Source organism: Nelumbo lutea, chromosome 2, assembly GCF_056320005.1.
Source record: "Nelumbo lutea isolate HS-2025 chromosome 2, American lotus-T2T, whole genome shotgun sequence".
NCBI classification, from domain to species: Eukaryota; Viridiplantae; Streptophyta; class Magnoliopsida; order Proteales; family Nelumbonaceae; genus Nelumbo; species Nelumbo lutea.
The window spans coordinates 66,701,602-66,725,074 of NC_142685.1; the positions used below are offsets into that span (position 1 = coordinate 66,701,602).

The 23,473-nt window shown below is 41.4% G+C and overlaps 1 protein-coding gene and 1 pseudogene across 1 annotated transcript; one reads left to right on the forward strand and one right to left on the reverse strand.

Moving 5' to 3' along the window:
* Window positions 1-546: 546 nt before the first annotated feature.
* Window positions 547-1,455, reverse strand: LOC148871305 (uncharacterized). The gene is made up of 3 exons (XM_088973309.1): window positions 1,250-1,455; window positions 917-1,042; window positions 547-774 (listed from the first exon to the last, which is right to left on the reverse strand). Exons 1-3 carry the CDS (start codon window positions 1,398-1,400, stop codon window positions 683-685), a joined length of 369 nt encoding a protein of 122 aa, XP_088829435.1. The 5' UTR covers window positions 1,401-1,455; the 3' UTR covers window positions 547-682.
* A 3,467-nt stretch (window positions 1,456-4,922) lies between these two features.
* LOC148871306 (uncharacterized) lies at window positions 4,923-22,474 on the forward strand (annotated as a pseudogene).
* Window positions 22,475-23,473: the final 999 nt, after the last annotated feature.

Consider the following 23,473-nt stretch of genomic DNA (forward strand, 5'->3'; position numbering starts at 1 on the left):
ATCTTAATTATTTTCTCAAAATAGATTATTTCAAAAAGTGGTTATTCCCGATCAAACAAAAAATTTATTTTCTTAGACATGTGTTTATTTACTCTAAAATAATAGTATGAACTTCAAAATGGTAGTTACCTTCACTCTCAAAAAAATCAACTCCAATAAAAGCAAAAAAAAAAAAAACTCATTTCAAATGATATAGGATCGGTAAAGTGGGTTATTATTTAGAAATAAAATTCATTTAATCTCTTAAATTAAATAACAATTCTATATATCAAATAAAACAATAACTAACTAAATAAGTGTCAAACATTATCAGAATTCATGAATCCAGAAAAAAGAAATTTCATAATATTAGCCCTATAGAGGGTCATTCCATAGTTTTGGAAACTGGACTGGAGCAGGCGGTCCGACCAGTTGACCCGAAAGCTGGTCAGGCAACCAGTTCCATTTCACCCTAAAACCGTTCCTGGGCCAAAAATGTTAAATTGGTCAACAACCCGCTGATTTAGCTAGGCGGTAGAACCATTGACCCATCGACTCAAACAACGGTTTTTGACTATTTTATTTTTATTAATTTTAAATCAAAATGGTTATACAGATAATGAAGAAGGAAAACAAAAATAGATCTTAACTTGCACACAATAGTTATACAGATAATTCTTCTGATGCCAAAAGGCTTCAATAATCAGCAATCACAATCCAATACGTTTGATCTCCTCTTAGCAGAAGTCGTGCAAAAGGCAGTCAATCCTAAGGCAACAGCAAAGACCAGCCAAACTGCACCAAGAAGATTAGCAAATCAATTGCAATGTTAGTCGAACAGAGGACTTGGGAACAGGAAATCCCACACATTCTCCAATCTCCACCCACACTCATAGGACGATCGACTAGAGAGAGGGAGGAGAGAAAAAAAGACTACCATCCTTCCAGGAAACCGTTGTTCTGTTTTGTTGAACGTACTGCGGAGGATTACCAGGTGGATTATGAACTTGTGGATGATAACCAGATGGAGCATGAACTTGTGGAGGATAAGCAGGTGGATATCCTGGTGCCCAAAAAACAAGAGAAACATCAAAGAATCGAGGTCAAAAACCTTTACGCATTAATATCTAACCCGGCCTATTAGAAACAAATCAAATCGTCAGTTATATATATAATAAACACGAGGAAAAATAAGGAAGGAAAGAAAAGAAAAGGAGGAAAAGGTAGGAAAACCGGAAGAGAGAAAATCGGGCATTGGGATGCAGAGTACCCTGTAAAGGAGGAACGCCGACAGGGAGCTGTTGCTGGTTGTTGTAATTCATCCTTATTGATTCGATCGCCTCCTTGCCTGTCTTGTTTAGACGAATTTTAGATTTAACATATAAGCTTTTACAAAAAGGAGAAGAGTCCAAAGTCAACATAGCTGTTTGTTTGGATTTTCCCTTGCCCTTTGCAACTGTGAAAACATCTCCATCAATAAATAAAAACATATAAATTCACTACTGTAGATGGTAGGGCTTCATGCCTCCCTCCTTTTTTGACCATTAATAAATTCTTTTTCTTCTTAAAGAAAATATTCATACCACCACCTTGCATGCTATATGGATAATTAAAAGTGAAAGTTGATGGATAAAATCGTGAGTTATTTCTTTATTTCTTTATTATTTTTAAGCCCAAAAGGCCAATTCATTCACCGTCAAATTCAAGGGGTACACTTGATAAATGATCACTGGATGGTGATGGTTTGCTCTGTTTACTTTGTCAATGCAATTATAAACTACCACATGCACAAGTAGGTGGTATCCAATTATAAATTTCATATCATTTTTTTCCATATTACAAGTGGGAGATCCATGAATGTATCAACGTACACAAATAATATCTATTAGTTGGCAACATAAATCAGTCTTATTTAATTTGGAACAAACAATTACGTGGACGTAATTCATTGACCAAGTATTTAATGAATTATATGGGCATAAGTCTTTCATTTCATAAGCTAAAATCATATTTATTTATTTCAAGTCCAACCAATAGCTGATCCCATGTATTTGGGACAAGGCATGCATTAATTCTCATGATGATTTGTAAGCCTGATTAATTTATATGTTAATAACTAAAATTTCGTTAACAACCTGTTTCTTAGCGACATGGACATATCACATATGCATAGATGAATGTTAATGCATGGTAGTTTAGACCATTCGGATGATTTTTCGCTATAGCCTATCAAATTGGGTACTGACCCAATTATGAAATGAAATGTGACATATTTTTGCCAAATACATTTATGGATTTAGGCTGTATTTGGTTTGACAGAAAATAACAGAGCGATGAGGGAAGGTTCTTAATTCACAAATTTTATTAAGAATTAGAACCTTCGAGAGAACATGGGACTTCCAAATCAAATAAGTAGGATAAGAACCAACCCCTATAAACAATCGGGTTATAGAATGACATGACAGAAAACACACACTAGATTTATTATATGCATAGAAAGTAATTACTTTTTTAATGACTTGATAATTCTTTACTTTACAGACACTAAAGGATTCGGATTTAATATTAATCAGATTGGATTGTACCTTGTTTGAATTTGACCTAATTATAGCTTTAGTTTTACCAGACACCTTGCCATTGTTCAGCAGGTACTTTATCTCCTTAATTGCATTTTAAATTTGTTTGGTTTTTCTAGAGAATTAAAATGTTTTACAGAATTTGTTAGGATTATGATTGAGCTGGCCCTGAAAGATACGTGGCTGTCCAATCATCATCCAGCCACATCGACATAGCTCAACCACGACGGGTCGGCTCTACCGAGCTATGTTATTACCATGGCCCCGCATCTCATCCCTCCAGCCACGTCAATTATACGCCCTATGAATAAGTTCAACCGCGGATGAAGGGGGTGGAAAGACAACTCCGCCGAGGAGTAGGACTCTACCCCGGTAACCTCGACAGAGAGCACCATCCTGATCTCCCCGATAACATAATCCGACCAAGAGACGAAACCTCGGCTATAAAAAGGTGCCCCATGCTCAAGCTAAGGGGTTACGACTTTTAGCACCCATACCGTTACTTTGCTCGGACCAGCACCCTCATTGCTCGGTCCGACCATTCATTGCCCTCTCACTAACTTGAGCATCAGAGTGTCTACCCGGGGACAACTCCTCAGGCCTCTAGCTTCTCTTGATCGCAGGTTACATAGCGCGGCACCGCCTAGTCAGCAAGGATTATCTAGTTGCTCTCCTCAGTTCGTGCACTACCTCAGATCGAGCAGCATTAGAGTGGCGCCGTCTATGGGAATGCACAAAAAGCCTTCCCGAAAAAAAAATAATCCTTTGTCGCGTAGCCTCAAAACCGATCAAGATGCCTAAAAGCAGTTCAAACGATCACCAGGTCGTTTCCTATCTTGGGAGAACCAACATCGCATCTCCTCGCATCAAGAAGCCCCATAGCCCTCAGCCGCAATGAACCCAGTGCAGTTCCGAGCTATGCAAGAGAAGGTCGACAAGATCTTCGAGTTCATGTAGGAGCTGGGGTCTGCCACGCTACCCAACCGGGCCATCCACTCTCAAGCCCTGACACGCACGAAGGACGATCCTCGAACCGAGAACCCCAAAGTACGTTGGTCGGATGTGAGGGGAGCGTGGTCCGAGCGAGAGAGGCAGGACACAACCCAAAGGCCCGCCTCTACTGCCCGCTCCCGCGAGCAGGATCACCACATCCAAACATGCCAATCAGCTTGGATCCCCGCCAGAGAGAGGCTCAGCAAGAGGATGCCACCCTTTGTGGTCTTCGTTGCTGAGTCTAGCTTAGTGAAGGATCGCCCTGCACGACCTAAGAAGGAGAAGGCCACCCACACTGCGGCCCCAGACAACAGAGACGCCGATATCAAAGAGCTCTGGCAACGCTTAGAAGAACTGGAATGCACTCAGACCCATAAGAGCATGACAGCCCGCGCACGGGCTGCCACTCATACCCTCAAGAAGCCGCCCTCCATCCAGGACATCAAGGATGAGATGCCCCCTACTGGATGGCGAGCCCCCCAGTTCGAAAAGTACAACGAGAACACCGACCTTTCAATAATGTCGCGGCACTCAAAGCTCAGATGATGTTGCACGGCATGTCGGAAGGACTGATGTGCAAAGCCCTTGTAGCCACCCTACAAGGTCCAACTTTGGCATGGTACTCCTCTCTGCCGTCGCGCTCCATAACGTCATGGGACCAGCAGGAAACCCAGTTTTTGGCATAGTTCACCGCTAGCCAGAAGCATTGGAAAACTTCGGCCAGCCTCATGCAAATCCGACAAAGGAAGGTAGAGACCCTCAGAGATTACCTGGAAAGGTTCAACAAGGAGGCACTCCAGGTCAGAAACTTGAACCAATCAGTCGTAGTTACGATCATACAGCACGGGCTCTGCCCTTCCCCGTTCAACTTCTCCATCTCCAAAAATCTTCCTTAGGCGCTAACTGCGCTAATAAGCCACGCACAAAAGTATATCAACGCTGAAGGGGATCAAGCGCAACTCAAAAACAAAGATGAGAAGGGCCGAAAAGAAGAGGAGAGACACCAATGAGCAAAAGTCCAAGAGGTCGGACAGAAATCACAAGAGATAGGATCATTGACCAAACCATAGACCTCGGACCCCTCCACCGACCTATCTGAATTTCATGTCGCTCAACATTCTGCGGTCTGAAATTCTGATGCAAATCCGTGACCGCAACGGAACAAGAGGAACCGAGACAAATACTGCGAGTTCCATAAGAACCATGACTATGATATGAAGAATTGTTTTGACCTGCATAACCATATTGAAGATCTGATTAGGCATGGTTACCTCAGCGGCTTCATCAACAGAAGTGAGAAGCCAGCCCAAGAAGAGCGGAGAACGGATGAAGATCGACAACTGCCGCCCCGAGGCCCCCTAGCCAGCATTATCCATGTCATATCAAAGAGGAACCACCGTCGGAGGGGAGAGCAACTCAGGTTGGAAGAAATATGCTCGACTGTACAAGATCGACGACCGAGGTCACTGGAAAAAGTGCAACCCATCTATCACCTTCACTGACGATGACCTCCAAGGGGTCCAGACACCGCATGACAACACCTTGGTCATTACAACCAAGGTGTCTAACTTCGAGTTACGATGGATCCTAGTCGACACAGGGAGCTCTGCCAATGTACTATTCAAAGATACATTCAAAAAGCTTAGCATCGACAGAGAGCAACTCACAACCGTCAACACTCCCATGATGGGATTCTCGGGAGTGCCCCTCCCACCCATTGGGAGAATAACTCTTCCCCTCTTGATCGGAGATGGAGACGTCATTACAATGGCTATGGTAGACTTCATCGTGGTGTGTTGCCCCTCCTCTTACAACGTGATCCTCAGCAAGCTGACCCTCAATGCCCTACAGGATGCAGTCTCAACATACCACCTCGCCATGAATTTTCCAACCAAGTACGGCATAGGGATGGCATGTGGATTCCAGAAAACATCGCGGCACTACTATCAGCTCTCCTATCGAGGACCACGTCCAAATGCCGATACATTGATGGCGGAGGCCTATGACTTATGCAATGAGGTAAAGGCAGCGTGGCCAACCCGTGGAAGACCTCATCCAAGTCCCCTTCTCTAAAGAAGATTCCGGAAAGACAGTCCAAGTCGGCTCCTTACTAGACGACCACCTCCAAGAAGAACTTGTGCAACTACTGAGTAACAACGCCGATGTATTCGCTTGGTTGGTAGTGGACATGCCCGAGATTGACCTTGAAGCTATCAGACATCGATTGAACATCGACCCACGCTATCGATCTGTGAAGCAAAAAAGAGAGGAGCTTCGCTATAGAGCAGTGGAAAGTGATCGCCGATGTAGTACAGAAAGTGCTCGATGCTAGCTTTATTTGGGAAGTCAAGTACCCCGGCTAGCTGGCCAACGTAGTAATGGGGAAGAAGGCCAACGGGAAATGGACGATCTGCATCGACTTCACCAACCTAAATAAGGCCTACCCCAAACACAGCTTCCCCCTGCCAAGGATCGACCAACTCATCGATGCAACAGCGGGGCATGAGCTACTGAGCTTCATGGATGCCTTCTTAGGTTACAACCAAATCCGGATGCACCCGGATGACTAGGAGCGAACAACTTTTATCACCAACCACGGCCTGTACTGCTACAGAGTAATGCCCGTCGGCCTTAAGAACACTAGCGCTACTTATCAGCGGCTAGTGAACAAGGTATTCAAAGAACAACTCGGCCAGAATGTAGAAGCGTATGTCGACGATATGCTCGTAAAGAGCAAGAAAGCCGAGCATCACTTGACCAACCTTCGCGAAGTCTTCGACACCCTCAGAAAATACAAGATGAAGCTAAACCCAACCAAGTGTGCTTTTATGTTGGCTCCAGCAAGTTCCTAGAGTTCATGGTGATACAAAGAGGGATCGAAGCGAACCCAGAGAAGATAAAGGTCATCCTTGACATGCCATCTCCCCAGACCCATGAAGAGGTACAACGACTCACCGGAAGAATAGCCACCCCCAGCAGGTTTGTGTCCAAACCTATGGACCGGTGTCTTCCTTTCTTCAAAGCCCTTAAGCAGCCAAAAGATTTCCACTAGACCGAAGAATGTGAGTAGTCTTTCCAAGAGTTGAAGTAGTACCTGAGCTCGCCACCCCTCCTGACCAAGCCAAACCCAGGGGATGAGCTATTGCTCTACCTCTCGATTGGAGATGAGGTCGTCAGCTCGGTGCTGATTAAGGAAGAAGACTAGGTACAGAGGCCAATCTACTACACCAACAAAATCCTCAATAGCACAGAGACCCGGTACTCCAACCTAGAGAAGTTAGCATTAGCTCTCGTCACAGCCACCAGAAAGCTCCGACCCTACTTCCAGGCCCACATCATCTAAGTACTTACCAACCAACCCCTTAAGTAGATACTACCGAGGCCGAAAGTATTTGGCCACCTAGTCAAGTGGAGTGTGGAACTAAGTGAGTTCGACATTGAGTACACACCCTGACTAGCGATCAAAGTCAAGTCCCTGGCAAATTTCATCGCGGAATGTACATTAACAACCGAAGAATCAGCCCCGTCGCCCCCAAATGGACTCTGCACGTAGATGGCTTGTCAAACCAACAGGGCAGCGGCGTTGGCCTCATCCTACTCGGCCCATACGATGCATTGTTGGATCATGCCCTCAGGTTCGAGTTCAAGGTGTCCAACAACAAGGCCAAGTATGAGGCCTTGATTGCTAGGCTTTGCCTTGCCTTAGACCTTGGGGCCCGAAGAATCGAGGCCTTCAGCAACTCGTAGCTAGTGGTCAATCAAATCATTGGCCAGTTCAAGGCTCAAACCCCCTCCATGGCGAGTTATCTACAAAAGGTGTAGGAGCTCACTCAGCAGCTCGAGCATTTCAATATTCAGCAAATCCCTCGAGCCGGGAACACCTGACCCGACGCCCTTTCGAAGCTAGCCAGCTCACCACAGACTAGCCTTGTTTCGATTGTACAACTGGGTACAGTAGCCCAACAGGGCTACTTTTGGCAGACGATGAAGTAGGATGCCACCCAATTAGTTTGAAAGTGTGACAGTTGCCAGCAGCACTCCAATCTCCATCACTAGCCTGCGACCCCCCTGAAGCCAATCACAAGTGCGTGGTCGTTCGCCCAGTGGGGAATGGACATCCTTGGCCCCTTTCCCACTGCGGTTGTGTAGAAGAAATTCCTTCTTGTAGCAGTAGACTACTTCACAAAGTGGGTGGAAGCCGAAGCCTTGGCATGCATCACCGCGCATAATGCCCGGAACTTCTTCTGGCAGGGTATTGTCTACCACTTTGGCATCCCTCGTGTGCTCATCATGGACAATGGGACACAGTTCACCGGCAAGAAGTTCAAGGCCCTCTGTGCCGACCTAAGGATCGATCATCAAACCACCGCAATACACCGACCCCAGAGTAATGGGCAGACCAAGATAACCAACCGAACTCTACTACACGGCCTGAAAGCACGCCTAGATCAAGCCAAGGGAAGGTGGGTTGAGGAGCTGCCAAGCATATTCTGGGCATACAGAACGACCCCGCGGACTGTCACTAGAGAGAGCCCTTTTAGCTTGACCAACGGGGCCAAGGCCATAGTCCCCGTGGAGATAGGTTCCCCAACTATTCAAACCAAGCTATTCAACGAGGGGCAGAATGACGAAGATCTACGAACTGAATTGGACCTAGTAGAAGAAGCCCGGGACCGAGCACATGTAAGAATGCCTACACAATTAAAAAGGATGGCAAAGCACTACAACTCCAAAGTCCGAAGACATGAATTTAAGACAACCGAGTTCATCCAACGTAGAGTCATAGTCCCTGCACCCTGAGAAGGCAAGCTCGGACCAAACTGGGAATGGTCGTACAGAATCACCAGGGTCCTCGGACCAAGTACTTATAGACTCAAAGACATCGAAGGTCGACCGATACCGAGGAGTTTGAACTTGGGAAATCTCATGATGTACTACCAATAGATCTACACGCATTAAAAGTTTCCTTTCTTTTAAGCTACATCTCCAACCCCCATGCACATACACGCTCATCGCACACACTACACATGCACAGGCCAAGCCGCACTACCAACCGAGTTGACTTTGCCGATCCTAGATTGGCCAAGCCCATAACGCCCAACTCGACAACGTATCACCGACTAAGCTACCCGACTAAGAAGACCATGGCTAAGCCTAAACATGGAGAAAGAACGTCCCTGCCCACCAAGGTCTGAGGTCGGTCATGGAACTCTGCACAACCGCCGACTTAACGGCTGAGCTAGCTGGGAAACAGCTAGCCCAAGAAGGGCTCCAAAGGCTCCCGAGACCAAAAACTAAGCATCCCATGGCTGAGAGCTCGGGAGCTGAAAGATCTCGGTCAACCATACCTCGGTCGGCAGAAGGTCAAGGACGCCGAGGCATAGCCCAACTCGGCATGCGATAGCCGGGCCAGCAAAAGAAACGCACAAGTATAAAAAACATGCAACAATAGCGAGAAACACATACATGGTCAGCAAAAATAACTTGTATTCAAATCTGAAAGTGGTCTGCTACATCGTTTAATACCAAGCCGATACAAAAAAAAAAAAAAAAAAAAAAAAAAAAAAAAAAAAACTAAAGGGAGAGAACCCAACACAAAGAAAAAGCACAACTTGGAAGATGTAGACTTTCAATCCTCGGCGGCAGAGCCAGCAACCCCTTCAGCAGCATCAACCTTGTCCCCGGCCCCTTCATTGGCATCCTCGACAAAACATGGGGGAGTGTTCGGGTCACAAGCCCTCCAACCTTACGACACCTCAATCCGCTCCGAGTAGTGGCGAAGGACCCTTTGGCAGAAGACGTTAAATCCAGCCTCGAAGGAGGCCTTGGCGTACTCGTCCATTTATAGTTTCATCTCTTATAATGCCTTGTACGGGTCAACTACCTTTCTCACTCCGCCTAAGTTCGGTGATCTCTTTCTTCAGCCCCCGGAAGCTCGACCAGCTAGGCCTTCTGCTACAGATATTTGAAGTGTTCTCGCTCGTACATTGATCGAAGGTCCCGGAGGCAATCGACCAACGTGACCGCCGCACAAGCATTCTGCAAAAGATAATGATTAGTATATGCCCAGAAGAAGAAAAAAAAAACAAAACACAAGGGACAAGAAAGAAAGGAACTCACTTGGGCAGCAGACCACAGAAGCGCACACTCTAAGGCTCCGCTGCCGACCCCGACTGATGCCTGAGCCATCGACATAGTCAAATCCCTTGCAACAACTACTCGGGAACCCCATGCGTCTCCAAGTCATCATCAACACAAACCGACCAGCACAACATGTGCAGGCCTGAGCTACTGTCACCCCGATACACCAGTAGGACGATGAACCCCTTCAGGTCAACCACGACAACATCATCCTCCTCGGTCTCCCACTATTGAGCTCTCCTTTGCCGACGAACCGCTCTATCCATGGATCATGGCTGGTTCACTGCCTCGGGCCTTACCTCTAGCTGCGTACCAGATCGCCCCTGCCTTTGCCAAAGTGCCCTCATCCAATGAACAATCTCTTCTTCGTTGGCCATTATTATACCTACAACACAGAATGCCCGGGATAAGTAGAAAGCAAACAAGGTAATAGTGACTCAGCAAACAAACAATAAAAGAAACAGACCGGCCACCCTCTCCATCAACCCGGTGAGCATCAACATCTCCAAGCATGTGTACGCGATAACATCTATCTCATGGATCATGCTTAGGGCTGACCTCTCCTCCCAAGTAAGCACCATCCACTTGGGTTGTGGCACAGTTGTCCTCGTCTCTTGTAGTTCGGACGGAAAAGGGAGACCCCTGGGAATGCACACAAAGAAAAATGACTCCTTCTAGTGCTTCACAAAAGAAGGAGCCCCGACCAACGATCGGACATTCCGCCTATTGGAGAAATAGTAGTAGCCCTGCTGATGGTGCTTTAGATGAAGCATAAAACTCACCATCCACAGGGTCAGTTCGATATTACGGACTACACAGTAGGACATGAGGCCAAGCAAGAACCTAAAGGAGTTTGGCATCAACTGCACCGGCAACACCCTATAACAACCCAATACCTAGGTGACCCCCTCATTCAATGGGAACCTCAGCCCAGCCTCCAAGCTATGATCATACACACATATCTCGTCGGGCTGAGCATTAGTGGCTATTTCGCCAGGCTACGGACACCTCATTTGGAACTCCGCAGGGATAACGTACATAGCTCAAATCCAAGCCATATCCCTGGGTGCCAAGACGAAGGGTGTGGTGCCAAACCGGTGACCTGCCCGCAGGTGGAGTTCAGCCTCCATTCCAGAAGGGCTAGCCTCAACCTCGACTTCAGCGGCCACAAAATCCCGCAGCTCCGGCTCATTGTTGGGGCCATGGGAAGAGTTGGAAATGGAACCACTACTAGAGGACCTAGAAGAAGAAGAGGATCGACGGGATAAGGAAGGCATACCAAGCCGAGGAATGGAAAACCACTAGCAACCACTGTCGAGCAATCACACCACACTCCACCGAGCAACGCAAGCTACCTTCCTCGCAAATGACACAGAGGGGTGGGCCCTTTTCTCTTCTAGCCACCAAGAGCACGGACCAAGGAGAGACCAACGGTACAGATGAAGCACCTCTGACAATGCCTTGGAAGACCAATCGATGCAACCGATAACACATGTGCGAAGCATCGGAAACCGAAGCGATGGCCTTGAGATGCAATGGTTACGATCATTAAATGCACCAGCTGGACCCTCAGTGCCGATCCAACCACCAACACGGATCCCCAGTGGGGCCATTCAAGAATGTCGGCCCAGCCAGGATGCCTAACGTTGACCGGAACTGAGCCCTGACGCCAAACAAGGCTACACGGCCGTGCAACAATCTGACCGAGCATTCCCCTTCCTTAACAACAGAACTGGGGGAGTGGTTCGGGAACCAAAATTTTGGTTCTTACTTAAGTTCTACTACCGACGATCGGAGGATTCCTCGGCAATGACCAATACTACGCGGATAGCGAAAGAACCAGACAACAGCTTGGAAGTTCCTCAACCGAGCAACGAACCAGGAGAACCTCGTTCATCGACTTTAGAACTAGGGGAGTGGTATTGGGGTCATGGCTGAGTTGGCCCTGAGAGACATGTGGTCACACAGTCATCGCCCAGCCACGTCGGCATAGCCCGACCATGTCAGCATAGCTCGGCCACATCAGCATAGCTTGACCACGCTAGGTCGGCTCGGTTGAGCTATGTTGTTACCATGGCCTCCCATCTCATCCCTCCAGCCACGTCAACTACACGCCCCATGGATAAGCTCAACCACAGATAAGGGGGTGGGAAGACAACTCCGCCGAGGAGTAGGACTCTACCCTGGTAACCTCAGTGGAGAGCTCCATCCCGATCTCCCCGGTAGCATAATCCGGCCAGGAGACAAAACCCCGACTATGAAAAGGTGTCCCATGCTCAAGGTAAGGGATTACAACTTCTAGCACCCATATTGTTACTTTGCTCGGACCAGCACCCTCATTGCTCGACCCAACCATTCACCGCCCTCTCACTAACTTGGCATCGGAGTGTCTACCCAGGGACAATTCCTCGGGCCTCTAACTTCTCTTGATCAAAGGTTACATAGTGCAACACCGACCTTGTAAGCGCAGCATTGCCCAATCTACAAGGATTATTTGATTGCTCTTCTCAATTCGTACACTACCTCAGATTGAACAACATCAAAATTAAAATTTGTTTGTTTTATACTAAATACCTTTTCTCAAATTATTTTGTACTAATTACCTGTGTAAGCTGATCAAAACACTACCTAGCATATATGTCTAAAAACTGTATGCTCTAGATTTTTTCACCAACCATAAATTAAGACATTCCCTTCCAATAAATAAATTAATTGCATATTCTTTCCCTTCCAATAAATAAATAAACAAGAACATGACTAAATAAAAACATAAACTTACCAGGTAACCTACCCTACCAAATTAATGCATTCCCTTCCAATAAATAAATAATATTTCATATTATAATTGTTCAACAATGAGGTAAATGGCTTGCACTAAACTGGATTTTTTTTGTTAAAAAAATCGAGAACATGCAAGAAATAAACATGTAACTTACCAAGTAATGCTTGAAGCCAATGGGTTTGATTTGTCCTATCCAACCAATAGTCGTTGAACTGTATCCTAACAATGTTAATAGTGCTTGATTAGTATTAAACGACCACCAATATATAGATATAGAATAGTAAAAAACAAAACTAAATAGAAAATAAACTTACCGAGTAAGGGCTGAAGCCAAGCCAACGGATCGGAATCGTCCTTTCTAACCAGCAGTCTTGAACTCTCCAATAGTCTTGAACACTCAATGGTGTTTGATTGATTTGTCTGTACTCTCCAAGATGAGGAACATGAGGACGTGATCTTGATTCCTATGGGCATTGCCAGTCCTCTCACTATCATCGAACTCAAATCAGAGGAACACTTTGCACTTTATCTCTCTCAAGTGTAAAACAAATGTTAAGATTTTTCTGCTCATACGTTCAAATCTTCTACTCGTCCGTTCAGATCTTCATCATTTCAGACATTTTAAGAGGGTAAGATTGGAAATATAAAATCAGGGCATATTGGACGATCCATCCATTTTCATTTTTATAAATGGGTAAGACTTTAATAGGCCAGTTCATACTATGGCCCAATTTATGAACCAAATTACCAGGAGTAGTTTGACCGGTTAATTGACAATTTCTACATTTTTTTTTTTATTTTTCTTGTTTAGGATAACCTATTTTATGCTTTAAAAAAATACTCCTAAGTGAATGAACTGCATTTTCCACCACTGCAGACGTAGAACAAGCCAACATTGGCAATAAATTCAAGGCATCATATCAACTGTCCTTTTGAAATGCTGATGTGTTCACATTTCATTGGAGGTGGCACTCCACTAGCAAAAAAACGTTTTCTCCATTTTAATTAGTTGGATATGATACTGCCACATTTTTTAAGGCTCTATTTTTAGGAAAATTACAAATACGAATATGTTCACTATAAATACAAACTAGTAAATGACCCTGTAATAATTATGGGGAATCAATAATGTTAAATTTATATTATGAAATCAATAATATTATATTTATATTTTAATATTTTAAATAATTATTATAATTTCAAGAAATATTTATTTCAAAAATTAGCTTTTCAATAATTATTAAAATATGGATACAGATTGCAGGTGGTCGACGATCATTAAAACATGAATTGAAATAACAGAGAACTATTATAAAGTAATTGGAACAACTATTAACAAAGGTTGAAATAAGTATAAAATAGAGAATTTATAATAGAGATAATAGATTGAGCATTAAATAACTATTCAAACACCAATCATAAAGCTAGCATGATAATACACTAACTGATTGAAAGTTAGTTGAACCGGAGACCTTCAATGCTGCACCAATGCTGAAGTTAAGGCTTCTCTGAGTAACATACTTGTTGCAAAATTCTTTGAGTTGTAGACTTTTGAAGTTGGAGATTCACAAAGCAAACAGCTAGAGAGCTTGGCAGACACCTTGAGAGTTCTCTAAGTTCCTGAATTCTTTGAAGTTGCATGTTCCCGAAGCAAAATTTTCTGTTTGGTACCAATGCTCCAAACATTTCCTGGAACAACAACAACAACAACACTTTCTGTTTGGTACCAATGCTCCAGGAAACGTTTTCAGCACTAGTACCTATTATCCAGTTCCATGTCACTTCGACCTCACATCCATGTTGGCAGCAATGCGCTGCAGCTCTAGGAAACACCAAATTCGGCGTTGCTCTAAGCCATGCCTTCCCGATTTCCAAGGCGTGGCTTGGAGCACTGTTTTTATGGAAAATTGGTTCCAAACAAACACTCGTTTCCTGAAGCACCTTTTTTTTTTCCAATGTGGTGCTGATGTGGTGCCATTTTCTGGAGCAACGGCAATGATGCCCATGGTTTTTAAAACCAAACCAGTCAAGGGTCCGGTTATTAGGTCGAATGGTCCGACCATTCGAACCGAACGGTTTGCCTATTCTGACAAAAAATAAAAAAAAAATAAAAAATAAAACTGTCAAAACCCTTCGAACAGTTTGAATGGTTAACCGCCCGGTTTAGCGGTTTACTGACCAAAATCAACTTTTTTTGAGAAAATCTGGTTTTGGGGGGAAACGGAACCAGACGCCTGACCAGTTCCTGGTTTTTCCGGTTCGGTCGTCAGGTCTGGTCCAGTTTTGAAAACAATGACGATGCCAAACAGATGCTATGTATATTATATATTTATATGTATAATGTATAATTATATTCTAGGTGTAATTAATATATGTATATATATGGTTTAGGTCTAATTTATATTTTCATTTCAATTTTTAATTTTTTATAAATAAAAAGACAAAAATTAAATTTGATGACAAAAAAAAATTGGAAAAAAATAATGGGGTAACACATAAATCTTTAAAAGTTATGCAAAATCACAAAAAAAAAAATATCACCCAAATTAAACAACAAAGTGCAAAATTATAGCCTCCAAAAGTTTCAACACATGCATTTTATTGTGAAACCCATGATGACCAAATTGAATGGATCAACGATTCAACCACTCAGGGCAAATAATTTTTTTACGAAGAGAAGAAAACATGTAATTAGTACTTTATATTGCAAGCTCATAATTTTTTAAAAAACTTATTTCATAAATTGGTCACTCTTCCTTTGATGGCCTTAGAAAGACTTATTTGTAGAAATGCCATACCTAATTTGATAGAGATGATATAAATTTTTTTTCGCCTAATTTCAGGTACCACCTACAAATGAACAATTAAAATCAAAAAATAAAGATAAAATTAAAAACACTAACAAATTTAATGAGATACATAGTGAACATAGGTGATCTCCGAAAGACTAACAATCTGAATCTCTAGAATTAATGAGTTATACTAGTGTCACAGACCATGGAAAAGATCCTTTCAATCACAAAAGGAGAAATTGTGGACTCTATACAAATACAAATGTTGGGGTGTCAAGTCTTGTTTTCTTGTAATTAAATCCACTATGGCATGACATATGATGCTAGCAACCATGACCATGAAAGTATATGTCAACACAAATTTCTTATCTAGAAATTCAAAGACAGAAAAATGATGATAAATATCAATTCTTTGATATTTAAAAGTGGAATACAAACCTCTTAGATTTAATCTCTTTACAATCAGAATTATCTTATTATTTTATTTAAAGATTCAATCCAAGGGTTTGGAAAGCTTGTTTTCTGATGAATTTGGAAGTGTGCACAATCCAAGAATTAATGAAGCTTCTTCCTGAACCGGTGCTTGTATATCTTGTAGTAGTTGTACCTTAGAGATTTCTTATAGGGAAGCACCAAGGATTTCTTGAGTTGGTGAAGAACTTTGAGGCTTCTATTGGTAAAGAATTATGGTGGTCTTCTGTAGATGAGATCTCTTGTGAGTTGGAAAAAAAGGTCCTTTGTTTGTAAATGACAACCTTTTTATAGAGGTGGGTTAAGAGAGTCTTAGGTAGCGTTCAGCAAATCTGAAGTCTGAAGTCTAAAAGGCAAAAAAAAAAAAAAACTCTAAAAAGGCTCTCAAAGCATTCAATGGAAAATTTGCTTTTTTGCTTTTGTAAACATCTGAATATAATGGAGTTGTTCGGAAACCTGAATGTTGTAATGTTTGAAAATTGTACATTTTACAAATTTACCCCTCAGGTTGTTTTTTAAACAAAAATAAATGAAATTGACTAATACAATAAAATATTAAAAAAGACTAATAAATAATATTTAAAATAGTAATAAAAAGATTAATATTATAAAAATAATAAAAAATAAAAGGACCATACAATTGTAGGTAGGGTAAGGCTCGAATGGGGGGACGGTCTCTTTGAAAGATAGAGAGAGGCTAGTGAGTAGGGGAATAGGCTTTTGGGGTTAAGGATGTTGAGGCAAGGGAGTAGAGAGAGAGTGTGTTTGATTGCTCAGTGCCAAATTCTAAGGATCCCATGAATTTTAGTACGATGATGACCTCTATTTATGGGGGAGATCCCAAGATCCTAAAAGGTAGGAGATAAGGGTATTTGCAACTTATCAGGAAAGGGAATATTGGATTTGTTGTCAATTATTAAGTGCAATACTAGGGTTTTGTCACATGTCTCATGAGGATCTTCCCGATGATTGGATTTCCTTTTCAAGATTCCTCATTACTCGCATGTGCTACTACCTTTTGCGCGGTTTAACTTATTTGACGTGGCATTGATGATGTCACCACTTAGCGAGCACCGCTTTGTTGACTCCATGTGGCGTTTCGCAATGTCTTTTTGCTGTCGTAGGTTCCACATGCCTCCAGGTGCACGTAGGCCTCACCATGGGCCCAGCTTGGGTTTCTCTTGATCTAGGTCACGAGTGGGCTTGTAAGCCGCTGGTTTATCGCATGCTTTGGTGGGCATAGTTTCATCGCACGTTCAAGTAGGCTTGAGACCCTTGGATGGGTTTGATCATGGTTTCCTTTGGTTCGAGCACTAAGTAGGCCTAGTGAACAGCGGGTTTATCGTGGTTTTGCGATACGCATTGTAAGTTCATCGCAGGGTTGATGGTGTGTTGCGGGTTCATCACAGCATGGGGATTGATTGTTGGTTGTTCGCATGCAACTTTGCGGTGTTAATCTTGATGTTTGATATTCTCTGAAGGTCTGAGCGAGCAGTATGTATCAATATTATAAAAATTAATATCAAAATAAGTGTAAAATACAATAATATTAATAATATAAAAATAGTAATAAAAACAAATATAATAATATTAGTAAAAATTTAATATTATCAAATATAATGTAAAATAAAAATTTTGCCTTTATTATTTAAAAAGCATAAAATAAAATAAAAAATCTTAAACAATAAATAAATATATTAAATATACTATTAAGGATGATTAAATATTACAACTATTGTAATAAAATAATTAAGCATTGTAAATAAATACAAAATATTAACCAATAAATGAAAATGATAAAAAAATAAAAAATAGTAAAATAAATTAATAAATAAATCATCTTAAATCACTTATAAAAACATCTTAGAATTCTAATAAAAGAGAAAAAAAAAGAAAAAAATATATAAATACAAAAACTTCAAATGGGGTCGAATCTCTAGTCATTGATGTGAAGATGAAAAATAGGGGATGGGTAGATGTATCATTTTTTATTAACTTTTAAAAGGGGCTCACTTAAGAGAGAAATTTTTCTCCCAAAAATGTTTTATTTTCATTTTCACAGGGGCATCTTCATGAGAAAAGTTTGTATGAGCAACACCAATGATCATGTCCGTCAACTCCTTTGTTCATTGTAGAAGAAGAAGAAGAAGAAGAAGAAGAAGATTTGATGAATAGGGACATCTCTGCATCTGCCAATCATAAGGGTGGATTCGAGTTGAGCCAAGTCAAATACTTGGTTATTCGAGCTCGGGTCAACTCGAGCTCGACTAGCTACTAGCCAAGTTTTTTTCTAAAAAATAAAAATTATAGATATAAAAATATTTTTTATTTTACATACAAAAAAATAAGAGTTATAAAAAAATATTTATTATATATATATATATTTATTTATTTATTTATATATATATATATACATGTATATATATGCCTGTATGTATGTATATATGAATGTTTGTACGCATATAATAAAAAAATATTTATTTATTATACTAGGCTCAATTAGGCTCACGAGACTCACGAGCCGAGCTTCACTTGTCGAGCTTGACTCAATTAGTAAAAGAGCTTATATATCAAGCTCGAGCTCAGCTCAAAGCTTGGTTTAAATCAAGCCAAGCTGAGCTCAAATAACTCATGAGAAGCTCAGCTCGTGGCCACCCCTAACCAATCATTGCAAAAGAGGGGTAGTGTTGTCAAGAAGATCATCATCATTGACTTCTCCGACATCTCCAAAGCCATCATTGCCACAATCATAGATCGACCCAACCAATCCAAGTTGGTTTTCCAAGTATGACCTTTGCAATAGTTGTACATTTCCCTCTTCCAAAACCAAGTTTGCAAACCAACCCTCTTCACACCGCCATAGTCCACTCCCATCACCATCCTCGTACAAATATCTTCGCCCCTTCTTGTTAGAGAAGAAGGAATGTATAGCTTTTTCCATTCTCTATCATTGATACAGAGAACAATCAGTCATCTGGTTCATTGACTCCTCTGTTCACTATAGTGAAGAATAAGGAGGAGGAGGAGGAGGTAAGACTATTGTCGTTCTTTATTTTGAGAGAGAGAGAGAGAGAGGCATAGATGGAATTGGCATTTCATCTACTAACTCCAAATGAACTTGGAGGTAGATTCGGTGTTGAATGATTGGGAGGTACTTTTGGTATTTAGATGAGCAATTTAGAGGTGCAACCGAACGACCTTTGACCTCTGAAAAAGCAAGATTTTCAGTGTTAATAGCTTGATTCAATGCTACCAAATGCCATCTTAGTTGGTCTCAAACTTCTTAGGGAAAACTTATCTGTTGGAGCTTCAACTAATCACCTTCAACTTATGGGTCCCATATGATTAGGAAATGAGGTTTCTCCTTATTTGCTTATCAATAGTGCTAAGGCTAGAATAACCATCTTGAACATGATTTATTTAGCCTTATCTTTTTATCTAGATTTATTTCTAGATAATTTTGGGAGTTTAGGGACTCTTTTAGTGGGCTCCACTTGACTTTAGGGTTGTCAACGGTCTGGGTCTGGTTTAGGATAGGGTAGAACTGTTCCAAATCGACAGCTAAAACCGATATACCGGAACCAAACCAAACCCAATCGGTTCTATTATTTCACAATACCAAACCGATGGGCCAATCAGGTCCAACACGATTTAAATAAAAACCCATACTTAAGATGGTAAGACCTATAATTTTTTATAAGATATTTTATATTAATAAAAATCTATATTCAATTATTAATTAATTAATATTCTAATGAATACAACAGCAAAAAATGACTTACTTGATGCTAATTTCATAAGAAAATAACATTTTGTTCAATAACTTGTTATCAGTAGATATTTGTCAAAAAAAACCTTGTTATCACTAGATATGAATAATCTTGCTAAAAATCAATCTGTAAACAGCCTACAGTAAACATCAAGAATTGAAATTTCTTGCTATAAAATAATTAAAGTAAAATTACAATTTTAGGCATGTATCTATAACTCTAAAACACGTATATATAATCAGTTTGGGTCTAGCCAGTTCGGGACATCCAAAACCGATCCCAAACCGATATTAATCGGGACACAAAAACTAAAACTAGAATCGACCTATCAAAATGAATCACATAACAAGAACCATTAAATATGGTTCAGACGATTCGAGTCTATCGGGTAAACCTGACCCATTGATAGCCTTGACTTCATTGAATTTGAAATCTATTTTGTAGAGTTGAGTTTCTAGTAACTTTAGGCTTCCATCTTAGAATTCCAAATTTAGCCCATTTAAGATGTTGACACGTTGCACAAAATTTTATGTGCCTACTGCCCCCTCATCAACATGATGACGAAAGTTTCATGTTGGAAGATTACTTAATTGAGATACTTATAGAGATCTTGCCTAGTTGGTGAGCATCAAAGAGATGCTTGGTGTAGGACTGAGATGTAAGGCTAGAAAAGAGGGTGGTCTCTTTGAAGGATGAAGGAGAGCCTCCAAAGGGTGCAAAGGTCTCTTGGTATGGGACTAGGAGAAGAAGATGAGAGAGTTATGGATTCCAGGGTATCAATAGCTAGGATATTGAGGATTTCGATGCCCCTTGATGTGGGGAGGGAATATATTGGTATGGGATCAGGATCTTCGTTTCGTATTGGGGACGGGAATATATTGTTTGTTGGCAATTATTGGGTGCGCTACTAGGCACCGCCACATGTCTCATGAATATATTCTCAAGGATCAGCTTTCCTTATCCTCAAGATCCCTCATTATTCATGTGTGCTACTACCCCCCTACACGCCACAACTAATCTTACGTGGAAACGATGATGTCATCATCTGAAGGTTAGTATTTATTAATGCCTCGTGGTGATCTATAAAGTACTTCATCATAATGGGCTTGCGTGTGTTTGGGCACATAAGGGCCTTGCAATGGGCTCGGCCCATTGTCCTCCTTGGACCGGCTTCCAAGAGTCGGATTACGAGTCGTGGGTTTATAATGGTATCATCTAGTGCGTTGTGGATCCATCGCAGCTCAGGGTAACTGTAGGTGACTTATGAGTGATTTGTGGTATTATTTTGATGTTAGAGTATACTTAGGGAGTCTGCATGAGCCATACGTGTCTACACCTGGAACTAAAAAACTCATAAATCACATATGCATATCAATTTTTTCATCATAGAAATTTGGGAGAATGGTGATTCATCCCGGGGATTGTTGACATTTTGAATTTTTATAGCTCTATAGTGGAAATCAGAAATCTGCATTAAGTTTGTCCATACTTTTCCATAGAAATTTCTGCATGTGATGTTAAGTTCAATAGGGTTACATGAATGGCTTCACAATCGTATGCTATAGAGAATAAAATGAAGAATAAATTACAGAGACCCCTTGTACAATGGGGTATGTGACAAAGATCCCCTGTACTTTGTTTTGTGACAAAGACCCTATATTGTGACAAAGTCATTACAATATTTTTTTAATCCCCACATTACCCTTGTAATAACTATCTGGTCAAGAAAAATACTATTCATCTTCTCGACCTCACCAGAAGGAAGGTAACAATTAACAAATGAACCTCGCCATGGCTCCCAATGTTTTTCAACCACGCATATTAGCAAGCCCACCACAATTGTACAATCTATTGTTCTATCTAGTCGAGAAACAGAGTCAAGAGAGGAGAGACCCACCCCTTTCGATTTCATACCATTTCTTCTCTCTCTCTCTCTCTCTCTCCTTTGTAGTCCTTCGTACACCATTTATAAATATTGAATTGAACCGATCTCCTCCATCTTCATCTTGTTTGAAAAAAAAAATATGTTTCCATTGCCATAAATGTAACATCGGAGGAGAAGAAGAAGAAGAAGAAGATAATTGTAATTCATAAATTGTATCTCTCTCCTATCTGCACTCTAGTTTCTGCAAACAACAGAGAGGGGGAGAGAGAGAGAAAGAAATGCCAAGCATTGTTGTAAAGCTCTACACTGTAAAATTCCTACGGAAACACCGTTTGCAAAACTGAAATCAAAGTATATTTGATGATAACAATCCTTCCGGCATCACATCCCGACCTAAAGACCCCATCGTCACTGCTAATCCTTCCTTTACCGATGGTGTTGCCACCAAGGACATCCATAGAGATGCCTTCACCTCCTTTTCCGTTTGAATTTTCCTCCCTGACACCTGCCTCGCCGCCGCTGATTCTAAATCTCATTCCAATTCTAGGGCTAGGGCTAGGACCTCTTGTAGATCATCAGATCTCGATTCAACTTCTGCACTCTCGATGCAATTCCCAACCTCCAGAATCTTCGTCGTAACAGCTATGGCGCTCCTGGGACGCCCAAAACCAACCTAAATCGTAAGAACAACTATAGTAGCAGCATCGATGCTGAGAGCTTGAATTCTAAGCATGAGACTGCTTCTTATAGAGGTTACTCCCCATCCCTAGAGAATAACCACAAGACTTGTTAGAAGTTGCCTATCATGTTGCAATTTCATGGTGGCGGATTTGTTGTGGGGAGTAAAGATTCCACGGCCAATGATTAATTTTGTAGATGGATCGCCAAGTTGTGTGATGTAATTGTCATCACCATTGGCTATAGGCTTGCACCAGAGAATCGTTATCCGACTGCATTTGAGGACAGGTTGAAAGTTTTGAACTAGATAGGGAAGCAGGCAAATGGAGAGAGAAAGAGAGAGAGAGATCAGGATTGAATTAAATGGGTTCAATCTTAACGTTGTTAAGGGGAAGGGGAAGAAGAGAGATCAGGGGAGAGAGAGAAAGAGAGAGAGAGAGAGAGAAATGTGAAGGAATCTAATGTAGAGGGGATTACTGCCGTTGTTGTTAGTGTGTCATGAGGTCGGGGAAGATGAATAGTGTTTTTCTCATCCAAATAATTATTACAAGGGTATTATGGAGATTAAAAAATATTGAAACGACTTTTTGGGATGGAAGGCTAATGAAAGGGGGTCTTTGTCTCATGGTCATAGTACAGGGGGGGTCTTTGTAATTTACCCTAAAATGAACTACTCCACAATTGAGACTTGCAATGACCGAATGTACGAATCCAACCCGTACATATTAACCTGGCAGACATGCAAGGCCTACTTGATGAATTGTTGAGTGAAAGTCATTGTCAAAAGTCACAAGATTCATGTCATTTTTGTGAAGAGTAAAAACCAAGGTTTTAAAACCGGACCGGACAAAAAACCATTCTGGGTCCAGTTCTTGGGTCAAACAGTCTAACCATTCAATCCAAACAAACAATTCACTCTGACAGAAAAAAAAATTAAAAATTAAAAGAAAATAAAAAAAAAACAACAAAAACTATTGTTCAAGTCTATGGTTTGATGATTTGACCACTCAGGTCAATGATTCACTAACTAAATCAACGATTTTTTTTTTGCAAAAAACAGTTTTGGGGTACAACAAAATCAGTCAAATGACCGGTTCCTTATTTTTCCGATCCGATTTTAAAAAACGTCATATAAACTATCAGTCAAAGTGATAATCATCATATCATATTTTTTGTGAGGAGTGTAGACCATCATTGAAAGCCGTGCACTTATTCCTCTTTCAGTTTATAATGAAGGTACCCATCAAAGCGAGCCTTCGGTTCGAGTAAGATCCTTTTACTTCTTCACGCAATCTTTCAATTTATAATGAAGGTACCTGTTGAAATGAGTCTTCAAGACATTCTACATAAGCTAGGCATCAACAACGCTATCATCACATCTCTATTCATGTATGACCATTGCAACC